Raw genomic sequence first — 11,861 nt, forward strand, 5'->3', positions numbered from 1 at the left:
TTTTTTAATATAGAAAATGAATAGACTATTCCTTTAATAATGGGGCACTATCCACTACCATTATAAAGCTGAAAAGAGCCAGGGTGTTATTTAATACAACTCCAACTGTGTTTGGCCAAATGTACACATAGGATGACTTAAGGGTGAGTAAAATATGGCCTTATTTTATTTTTTGGGACATGAAACATGGCACTGTAAACCAAATGCCTTGTATTCAGTCAATTGGCATCCGATCATATTGCTCAAAGGTCACTACACAGACTGACAGCATTTCCTTTAAAACCATATTGTAGTGGATAAACTATGTAGCTTTTTGTCTGTTCCTGTTGCTAAATTGGTGGAGCATTGAATTAGCGTAGGTTCGAATCCCAGGGAACATATGCGAATTAAATATATATGGCTATAATACACTTTAGGGCGCTTTCTTGGACAGGGTTTATCCTAGTCCCAGATTAAATTGCCCATTTGTGCTGTCTTAATTAAAAAAAAAAAAAAAACATCTTGCACTGACACATCTTAACATATATCAGTGTCATTGGTGTGTCTTAACATGCACACCAGTATTGTTTTTGTGAAGGTATGTTTGTAAAAATAGTCCGGAATTAATCTTATACCTGTCCCTTTAAAGGGATAGTTCACCCAAAAATGACAATTCTGTCATCATTTACTCACTCTCATGTTGTTACAAACCTATAAATTTTGTTGTTCTGATGAACACAAATGAATATATTTTGAGAAATGTTTGTAACCAAACAGTTTGTGGACCCCATTTACTTCCATAGTATTCTTTTTTCCTACTATGGTTGTGAATAGGGTCCACGAACGGTTTGGTTACAAACATTTCTCAAAATATCTTGCTTTGTGTTTATCAGAACAAGTAAATGTATACAGGTTTGTAACAAAATTAGAGTAATAAAATAATTAAGAGCATAATAAAATAAAATAAAATGCGTTTTAGGGGCAGTTTCCCAGACAGGGATTAGCTTAATTCAGGACTAGGCCTTAGTTTAATTAGGAAATATAACTAGTTTTAACAAACATGCCTTACTAAAAACATTACCTGTGTGCATTTTGAGGCAAAACATAGGACACTGATGTATTTTATGATATGTCAGTGCAAGTTGTTTTCAGTTTGGACAGCTCTTAAAAATGTTTTAGTCTAGGACTATTCTAATCCCTGTCCGGGAAACCGCCCCATAATCTTTTGGTCTTGGAACAAATCCTTAGAATTAAACCGCAAAGCTCCAAAACGCTAGATGGCGCTATTGAGCCGCTCAACACGCAGATAGACGAGAAAGTAATGAAGCACTTCCTTTTCCGGCTGTATGCTAACATGCTGATGAAATAGATTACTAAGCTTCGAATATTTAGTCCATCGATTTTATCTTATTTTTTGATATACGCACTTGGATTTGCGTCAGCAAGTAGAGGATTACAAGTAACTTCAATTTACCCATTTATAGCACATTGGTAAGTAAAAGAGATCGTGACTGATTTCCGAGAAAGTACTGGGTTGTGTTGAATGACTCTCCTACCAGTTACTGTTAGTTCGCTATTTACAAATTATTATAGGTAGTTTTTATTCTTACAAGATACTTTGTTTAAGTGTTTTGTATCTGAATATTCTTTTACCTGGGAATTTATCTCCACTAATTGTTAATGTAATTAACAGTAACGTTAAACGTTGTCTAGTAATTCATCGGCTGTATCTCAAAACCAAGTACGCTCCCTACATAGACAGCACGAGGTGACAGCTCTTTCTGCTTAAAAAAAACCGATGTGACTGTGTGTTTGTTTTTAGCAGGTTCAAGATGCCCGGGCTCAGTTGTAGATTTTACCAGCACCGGTTTCCGGAGGTGGAAGATGTAGTTATGGTTAATGTAAGGTCGATCGCAGAGATGGGCGCATATGTGAGTCTATTAGAGTACAACAACATCGAGGGTATGATCCTGCTCAGCGAGCTCTCCAGACGACGTATCCGATCCATCAACAAACTCATCCGTATCGGACGCAATGAATGTGTGGTGGTCATTCGTGTGGATAAAGAGAAAGGTGTGGATCATTGCATTCAATTTATGTTGCTTGTTCTGTGACCCTGCCTGTTAAAACCTAGCTGTTAAAAGTCTTTTTTTGTAATTTACTGTTGTCTACCTAAAATATGTCATCCTACATAATTATGTGAAACTATTATTATAATCTAAAATATAATATATATATTTTTTCTCCAGGTTACATTGATTTATCCAAACGAAGAGTGTCACCCGAAGAGGCCATTAAATGCGAAGACAAGTTCACGAAATCCAAAACCGTGAGTATTCCTGATCTATCAATTTTGTCTATTTACTGGTAAATATCCTTTGACCACCTGGTTCACAATGGTTAAATTGTCAACAAACGTGTTGTTGTAGGTTTACAGCATTTTGAGGCATGTAGCTGAAGTTTTGGAGTACACTAAAGATGAACAGCTGGAGAGTCTTTACCAGCGTGCGGCGTGGGTGTTCGACGAAAAATACAAGCGACCTGGATACGGAGCGTACGATATCTTCAAGCAGGCTGTGTCGTAAGTATGAATCGTCTGAATTTATATATGAACTTGTTTTCAGTGCAAACTGTTTTAAAAGTGATTTTTTTTCTCTTTTGTAGAGACACATCCATTTTAGATGACCTAGATTTGACAGAAGAGGAAAGGGCCGTTTTGATTGATAACATCAACAGACGCCTCACTCCCCAAGCTGTCAAAATAAGAGCAGGTGCCAGACTTTTATTCAATAGATAGCCTAGGGTGACCATACGTGCCATTTTTCCCATACGCATCCTGGCCAGGATTTCAGGTGCGTCTTCCGGAATTCATATTTTGTTGACCACATACGTCATTGAGGTTTATTATTTCAGGTTCTATTTCAGAAAAGCAACCGTTACATTTTAAGGTAAGAATGAAACTATGATTGTATGTCTTATGTTTTTAACTGAAATGTGAGAACCTAGATGACGTGTGCTTTGGGAAGACGCACCCGAAATTTTAGCCAGGACGCGTCCGGGAAGAATGGCACATATTGTCACCCTAAGATAGCCATAAACTGGAAATATATATAAACTATAAATACAAAACATTTACATAAAAAAAACTAAATGAAACTTAAGTAATTAAATTGTTGTTTAATGTTCACAATCAGACATTGAGGTGGCTTGCTATGGCTATGAAGGCATTGATGCAGTCAAAGAGGCTTTGCGGGCTGGACTGGCATGTTCAACAGAGGCCATGCCAATCAAGGTACGAGTTTTTCTCAATTAGCACTTAGTGCCCAGATTGACTACTTTGAATTTGTAATAATATGCGATCCTTCCTGGAAAAACCTAGTTAATGTCAATTTTTGTGGTTTACTTTTTTTCTACATAAATCATCCTACTTAATGTAAAGAACATTTTGTGAAAATATAAACTTGATATCTTTAATATTTAAAGATGCACCGATATACAATATTTCCACTGATAGCCAAGTATTCAGACTGATATCTGCCGCTAGTTTGGTGGCAATATTAACAAAATTCTGAAGATTAAATGAATGTTATTTATTCATATGATGACCATTTAATATTGAACATTAAGCTAGTGATGTTTCTTTACATTTTCTATCCACAGAGCTCAAATTCATTGCATGTTTCTGTCCTCTTTTGATTGACAGGATATATCGGCCATGACTTTTGACTGTTTTAACCTTTGGCCAAAAGTGCTTCTATGGACCGATACCGATAATTGACCAATATATTGGTGCTTATCTATTAATATTGAAATTAAATTGAAATCAGTGATTTAAATCAAACCTTAAAGGAATAGTCTACTCATTTTCAATATTAAAATATGTTATTACCTTAACTAAGAATTGTTGATACATCCCTCTATCATCTGTGTGCGTGCACGTAAGCGCTGGAGCGCGCTGCGACGCTTCGATAGCATTTAGCTTAGCCCCATTCATTCAATGGTACCATTTAGAGATAAAGTTAGAAGTGACCAAACACATCAACGTTTTTCCTATTTAAGACGAGTAGTTATACGAGCAAGTTTGGTGGTACAAAATAAAACGTAGCGCTTTTCTAAGCGGATTTAAAAGAGGAACTATATTTTATGGCGTAATAGCACTTTTGGGAGTACTTCGACTCGGCGCAGTAACACCCTCCCTCTCCCATTATGAGAGGGAGAATGGGAGCGGACTTTTCAGGCGAGTCCAAGTACTCCCAAAAGTGCTATTACGCCATAAAATATAGTTCCTCTTTTAAATCCGCTTAGAAAAGCGCTACGTTTTATTTTGTACCACCAAACTTGCTCGTATAACTACTCGTCTTAAATAGGAAAAACGTTGATGTGTTTGGTCACTTCTAACTTTATCTCTAAATGGTACCATTGAATGAATGGGGCTAAGCTAAATGCTATTGAAGCGTCGCAGCACGCTCCAGCGCTTACGTGCACGCACACAGATGATAGAGGGATGTATCAACAATTCTTAGTTAAGGTAATAACATATTTTAATATTGAAAATGAGTAGACTATTCCTTTAATGCTTCTAATCTCATAATTAGATTGAGACTTTAGTCTGGATTTTACAGACAAGATCACATAACACTCTTTTCTTTTTGTGACTTTACATGCCATATACAGTGGCAAGAAAAAGTATGTGAACCTTTTGGAATTTCATAGTTTTCTGAATAAATTTCTCATACAATGTGATGATCTTCTAAGTCAAGGGTATTGACAAACCTAATGCGTATAAAAATAATAACACTACGATTTTTGATCCTTCATGTCTTTATTGAGAACAACCAAAAAATCTCATAGTGCTTGTGGAAAAGTGTGTGAACCCTTGAGTTAATGACCTCGAAAAAGGTAATTGAAGTCAAGTTTTTGCACACCTGGAGTCTGGTTAAGATAATAGGTGTGTTTGACTTCATGCGGCGCTGCGCAGACCGATCGGCGGCTGACTTGAAGCAGTGCATTCCGGTTAGTATTTTTGTCCGACTTCAGCTGGCGCTGCAGGCACGTGATTGTGTCATATGGCTTTTAAGTACCGCGAGAGTTAGCCAGCGCAGTTCGCGAAGAGGAGCTGCACGGGCTGTAATGACGACACAGCTGTTTCACGATTGGTCGGATTCACCACATGACAACAATCACGTGTATTTCGTGTTTATTTTCACGCCCTCAGTTCCACAAATGCTCACAAATCTGTATTTTTATAACAGTTAAAGCTATTTTCATGTAGTCTCGATGTTATATTGTGTCATCTTCATCACAATAAAATGGATAAAAAACGTAGACCCCACTACATTGGTATTTAAATAATATATGCTTATGTTAAACTTTATTCCTGTAAAAGCAGATGCTGTAAGCCTCTTCAGTTCCACTCATGCTCATACACGGACATTCAAAACAGTATAATTCACTTTTTATGTAGTTTACATCTTACAAATCATGTTTAATGCGATTAAGCAAGCAAACAGCACGTGATCAGCCATGCCTGGCGTAAATGCAGCAAGCTACGGGAACCACAGCGCGTCCGACTTCACGTCTCGGTTTTCAGCTCCTCCCCGCCTGCACGCGGCTAATCTCGCCGATCGGTTACATCCAGCCACAGCCGATGTCGAACACACCTAATATGTTTGGAGGTGTGGACTACAGCTACTTTGACTGATAAAACCCCCTTAAACTTTTGGAATTTGCTCTGCACAAGAAGCACACGCTTATGTAAGCCATGCCTCGCCAAAACAACCCGGAATACAGCCAAAGATTTAAAGGCATCATTTGATCTTGCTGACATCTCTCTTCATGAGTCTACAATATGTAAAACCCTGAACAAGCAGGGTATCCACGGCAGGACTCCACAGAAGAAGCCACTGCTTACTAAAAAGAACATTGCTGCACGCCTGAAGTTTGCAAAAGAGCACATTGACACTCCACGGATGATGAACTAAGATGATGAACTATTTGGAAAAACACACAGCGCTACATCTGGTGTAGAAAGGGCACGGCATATCATCATAAAAACATCATCCCAATTGTAGAGTATGGTGGATGAAACATCATGATTTGGCCCTGCTTTGCCGCATCAGGGCCTGGCCAGCTTGCAATTAATAAGGGGAAGGTGAATTCCCAAATTCTCCGGGATAATGTGAGAATGTCTGTACATCAACTGAAACTGTGTAGAAGGTGGGTGGGTGATCCAGCAGGACAATGACTCAAAACACAGGAGCAAGTCCACAACAGAATGGCTTTTAGAAAAACAAAATCCACCTTTTGGAGTGGCCCAGACATCAACCCAACAGAGATGCTATGGATTGACTTGAAGAGGGCCATACACATGAGACGTCTAAATAATTTGACAGTTCTGTCAGGAAGAATAGGCTAAAATTCCTCCTCCAACGATGTGCAGATCTGATCCACAGCTACAGGAAGTGCCCGGTTGAGATTGTCGCTGCCAAGGGTCAACCAGTTATTCATTTGAATGTTGTACTTACTTTACCACTGCCATTTTTAATGTTGAATGAGTGTGTTCAATAAAGACATGAAATAATTTTTTGTGTAATTATTTATAGACACATTATGTTTGTCAATATCCTTGACTTGGATAAAGATCAGATCACATTTATGACACATTTATTCAGAAAACCCTAAAATTCCAAAAGATTCACATACTTTATGTCACTGTATGTACACCTATGTATGTAACACACATATTTGTGATCCAGACTTGTTCATTATCACATTGTTTTTGTTCCAGATCAACTTGATTGCCCCTCCTCGCTATGTTATGACCACAACCACACTAGAGCGCACAGAGGGTCTCTCTATTCTCAATCAGGCCATGGCTGCTATTAAAGAAAGGATTGAGGAGAAAAGAGGTGTCTTCAACATTCAAATGGAGGTGAGAAATATTAACTTGTTAAGTGTCTGCCTGATATATTCAGGTGTTTCAAATCGTTTTTACTTGTATGTTGTATAGAGCTTATTGCCTTGTATGTTTATTCTTATCCCTGCAGGCTAAAGTCGTAACGGACACGGATGAGACAGAACTGGCTCGGCAGCTGGAGCGTTTGGAGAGGGAGAATGCAGAGGTTGATGGAGATGATGATGCAGAAGAGATGGAGGCCAAGGCTGATGACTAACCGAAGAAAGAATAAACCAGTATTGCCATAATCATTCAAGGGACTTGCATTATATTGTTTATCATACTGCAAAGACTGAAAAAGCATAGTTGAACAGCACCGCTTCTTTGAGACCCATGAAGGTGGGCCGAAAATGAGAACATTTATGTTCTGCTGTCGCTGACAGTGGAGAAGAATTACATTCACGAACGTTTGCTTAGGTTTTGGAAGGACATTTTTTTTCATAGGAAGTAGAGTTTTGAATTTATTAATAATGCAATTACTATTTCACAATTATGGTTAAGTGACCTTTCTGTCATCCAGCCTCATTCAGAATAGATATTCAGTTTATGGTCGGCACCCTCAAACATTTAAAATACATCAGAACAATTAACCAGTTCACTTCTCTTTATTTGGAGCTGTATGGTGTGGATGCAGAATAAATAAAATAAGCAGTCTTTTCAAATTTTTTTGTCAAACATTTCTTATGTGTTTTTTGTGAAGTCATCAACAAATATAGGAAAAGCATTTAAATTTATAGGGACAATTGTAGTGTGTAGCTATAGGAATCTGATATTTCAATTATAGACAAGGTTTTTAATTTCTGCTTTATTGACATGATAAATGCATTCCAGTCAAGCATACAATGGTGGAAAACAATGTATGTAGCATATGGAAACAAACAACCAAAAATCACTATATACATAGTACTGGAAAAATGCCTTACATTGGAGAATAAATACAGTAAAGAAAAGAATGTAAAACTCAGATAAAGTATTTTCTTTGAGATTTGTTTTCTATGTAAAATCATCTGATATAAGGTAAAGAACAGTCTGTAAATATATAACCTTATATATTCAAGAATAACTAAGTGAAAAAAGAATATATTTAATATTAAATAAGGCAATGTTAAATATTGAGATTAAAGTGAAATCAATCTTTGATGGTTTGACCTCATAATTGACATTTTAGCCTGGATTTCACAGACAGTGTCACAAATAATTAGACCAACCCTTACAGTATAATGGAAAAAATCTTTGTGTCCATCATGATGTTCCCTCATATTGTTTATTTAAGTAGGTGACGTATTATTGCAGACAACCGAAGTCAATTTCAATCTAAACTCAACCGAAACAAAATATGCATACTTTGAATACCTCAAAATGAAATGATGTCCTATCTGAACACAGTATATATATCATCATTCACAGTAGATTTAGTTGTAAATCAATCCGTCACGGAAAGATGGCGCTGTTGTATCAGTGATTGGTCACGCGCACGAATTGACTTCAAGCATGAGACCGCAATCCTGCTCATCCTCCTCGCGTCACAGGTAGGCCTTTTTATTCCGGTTACAAAAGGTAAAATCAATTAATTCTTATGTTATATTAAGTAAGTCAGCTGCAAACCTGAAAAATTACGAAAAAGAAAAAGTAAAAGTTTCGTAGTGTGAACGTCCTATACTATAGTTTCAGGGGTAAAACGTCAATAAAAAGGTAACGTTAAACATTCTAGAAATGTTGACCAAAACACATATCATTCAATACTACTGAAATGTGCCAAAATTTAAATCTAGTGGCTTTTCTTGGTTCGCAGTGCCTCTGTGTCCAGATTGGTATCTTATTTTGTAACATTTAGTGGCTGCGTTTTCATGTTTATTGGTACAGTTACAGTAACTTAATTTGGGGGCATATGTTTTATCTTTAGGTAACAGTTAGGCTGTATTCCTGACGGTGTACCTATTTATTAGCTGTTATGATTGACCAGTCAACCAACCAACCAACCCATATTGTTGCTTTTGTGTACAAAAAAGACCACACATCATTCATTAGAAAGGCTGCAAACATAATATAACAACTCAGTATGTAGAGAAGATGACGTCATTACATTCGTTTGCATGCAGAGTACGACCAGAGCGATGGTTTCTTTATTCTGCACCTTCAGTTTTACATTCACTGTGCACTTTGCCATCCTGATGCCATAGGACCCTCGTGACCATCAATAACCCCTGTGTACACCAGTGGATTATAAGGCCATGTTTAGTCAGGTTAACCATGTCATGCAGGTAACTACCACCACCTATACTGTAGGCAATATCAGGACTACAGAAGCTTGCGATATGAGTACCGGGGGTACCGTCAACTGTGTGCTTAGTACCATCATTTATCAAAATATATTTTTCATCATTTATTACAATACTTCTAAAATACTTTTTTCCTACTTTTTCTACAAAACTAGACTTTTTTTCTTAGGTCATTTCGCTCATCAAAAAAGCATCTTAATTTAAGAGTTTTTAGATATTTTTACTGAAAACAAGACAAAAATATTAAGTAATAAGAAAGCAATTTTTTGCAGTATGTAGGGATATTAAGTAGGAATAAATGTTTTTATAGGATTGACCTTTTTATGTAAGCTATTAATTTTTTTGTCTTGCTTTGTGCAAATCTTTTAAAAAAATACCTTTTTAAGTTCAAATGTTGAAACATTTTCAGCCCTTTACTGGGCAAAAAAATAGATTTTTCGATTAATTGTTTTTTTTAAATGTGGTCGATTCAAAATCAATTCTTAAAGAGCAGAGGCGATTTTTTTCTTTTATATTTATTTCCGCAAACATTGAACGTAGGATTAACGTTAATCTATTTACTAGTCTTCTTCACTAGATGTCACCCTCTTTTTTGCCTTGCGTGATGTTACCAAGACTGTGAGAGGCAAGCCTGTCATTCATTCATTTGGTGCTCAAAATGGCAGTTTTAGGTGCTTCATCAACGTTGATGCCACCTTCACATAAAAAGTCAGAAGTATGGAAGCATTTTAGATTTCACAAGACGACAACGAAAGTGTTGTGGCTTTTAATTTCTTTTTATTAATTACCCACTTGTAAACTGCTGTTCACTGTTCTTTTTTATTAATATAGTATTTGTATTAAATCTTTATTCATTGAGTTGAATCGAGAATCAAGTATAAAAACCAATCCGAGAACCGGAATCGAAAATTGAATCGAGAATCGAAATCGAATCGATTTGATAGCGTGTGAGTAGAAACCGAAATCGATCTGGAACATCTGAATCGATACCCAGCCCTGTGATCTTCATAAAATGTGGAAAGAAGTGAAAATAGTTATTATAGAAATCAACTCTGTTTAAAATAAACTAGTGAGATTGTTCAGAACTCTTAATTTTGAAACTCTACAAGCATCGCACCTGTTCATTTAATTGTAAGAAATCAATCTCTGGTTGCAAAATCGAGTTAGCTCCCCATCACTGAACACTCAGTCAGGTTAACATGATTAAGTGCTAATGAGGGGTTATTTCTGTCAGTGCTGCGTCAAAGGCTGCATAAAGTGAGAGAAAGAGCACCTGTAATTAACAGCCATTTGCTTATCGTCTTGGAAAAAATAATCCCTTCATTATCACCTTTAATATTAATTAGCCATCACAGTTTTCTTGCCTTCTATACGATTACGCACCTTTTATAATAAATTTTTTTTAGGCTCTTGGGCTCACCTAAATTTGTTCTTCACATGAACTGTTGATATTTAACTCATGTTTTTGTTATAATGAAGTAAAAACATATTGCACAAACATTATATTCTGACTGTTTATGGGCTGTTTGCACTGCATCTCTTTACCAAGTGAGGGAACCAAAGTATCAGTAACCATGGGAACTTACTAGAGCTGAACCTGTTTGCACCATTAGTATTTCCATGCCTAAAACACTCAATAAAAACTACAGTACGTAGAAAAAGTTTCAGCATGTGACCGAAACAATAAACGCAAAGGTATAGAGAGACCTCTTTGCGCTGACTGGATGAATTACATGACCATGTGCTTCTCTCGAACTTGGATAAATAAATTTCATTAAAGTGATAGTTCACCCAAAAATTTTAATTATGTCATCATTTGTCATATTGTTCTAAAAACCTGTATTAATGTATTTTTTTCTGATAAACACACTGCAAAAATGATTTTTAAGAATAAAATCGTAGTATTTTTGTCTTGTTTTCAGTAAAAATATCTAAAAATTCTTAAATTAAGATGCTTTTTATTGATGAGCAAAACAACCCAAGAAAATAAGTCTAGTTTTTAGACCAAAAATATCAAATTTAAGTGATTTTGAAAAAAATCTGCCAATGGGGTAAGCAAAAAAATCTAACATTTTTCTTAAACACTAAATTCAAGAAAAATTCAAGAAAAATTTGCTTACCTCATTGGCAGATTTATTTGCCTGTTTTATGCACAAAATCACTTAAATTTGATATTTTTGATCTTAAAACTAGACTTATTTTCTTGGGTCATTTTGCTCATCAAGAAAATCTTAAGAATTTTTAGATATTTTTTACTGAAAACAGGACAAAAATACTTAGATAATGTTTTCTTGAAAATAATTTTTTGCAGTGCACAAAAGAAGATATTTTATAAAATAATGGTAGGCACACAGCTGATTGTAATCACTGACTTATATAGTAGGAAAACAAATATTTAGTATTGTGATAAAGATGAAGATATTTTAATAAAAGATGATGGGCCTCATTTATAAAGTGTGCGTATGCACAGTTTTGATCATAGAGTTTGTGAACGCAAAAAGTACACATAAAATGCTGCGTAAAACCCATCCTACATTTGATCTTACAACCATTTAACAAAAATGCGTACGTGTGATTCATAAACCGAACAAACGCGCAGAACACGCGCATACCCCTTTCAAATCTATAAATCGCAAATAATCTTGAAC

The 11,861-nt window shown here is 36.0% G+C and overlaps 1 protein-coding gene across 2 annotated transcripts; it reads left to right on the forward strand.

The window, feature by feature from the left end:
- The first annotated feature begins 1,303 nt into the window (after positions 1 to 1,303).
- LOC141362545 (eukaryotic translation initiation factor 2 subunit 1) lies at positions 1,304 to 7,596 on the forward strand. Of its 2 annotated transcripts, none has more exons than XM_073864783.1 (8): positions 1,304 to 1,470; positions 1,802 to 2,052; positions 2,229 to 2,308; positions 2,409 to 2,560; positions 2,644 to 2,750; positions 3,174 to 3,271; positions 6,767 to 6,910; positions 7,026 to 7,596. In XM_073864783.1, the coding sequence occupies exons 2-8, from the start codon at positions 1,812 to 1,814 to the stop codon at positions 7,149 to 7,151; spliced, it is 948 nt and encodes a 315-aa protein (XP_073720884.1). In that variant the 5' UTR covers positions 1,304 to 1,470; positions 1,802 to 1,811; the 3' UTR covers positions 7,152 to 7,596. The 2 variants fall into 2 exon arrangements, with proteins under 2 accessions (XP_073720884.1, XP_073720885.1); XM_073864784.1 differs by having other exon boundaries at positions 1,805 to 2,052.
- Positions 7,597 to 11,861: the final 4,265 nt, after the last annotated feature.

The sequence above is a fragment of the Misgurnus anguillicaudatus genome, unplaced genomic scaffold (assembly GCF_027580225.2).
Source record: "Misgurnus anguillicaudatus unplaced genomic scaffold, ASM2758022v2 HiC_scaffold_28, whole genome shotgun sequence".
In the NCBI taxonomy this organism is placed as follows: Eukaryota; Metazoa; Chordata; class Actinopteri; order Cypriniformes; family Cobitidae; genus Misgurnus; species Misgurnus anguillicaudatus.

Excerpts from the sequence above, each read along its gene's own strand:
- LOC141362545 (XM_073864783.1), top strand. The coding sequence starts at position 1,812 with ATGCCCGGGCTCAGTTGTAGATTTTACCAGCACCGGTTTCCGGAGGTG. Across the intron at positions 2,309-2,408 it reads AGTTCACGAAATCCAAAACC|GTTTACAGCATTTTGAGGCA; the intron begins GTGAGTATTCCT and ends GTGTTGTTGTAG. Across the intron at positions 2,751-3,173 it reads AGCTGTCAAAATAAGAGCAG|ACATTGAGGTGGCTTGCTAT; the intron begins GTGCCAGACTTT and ends GTTCACAATCAG.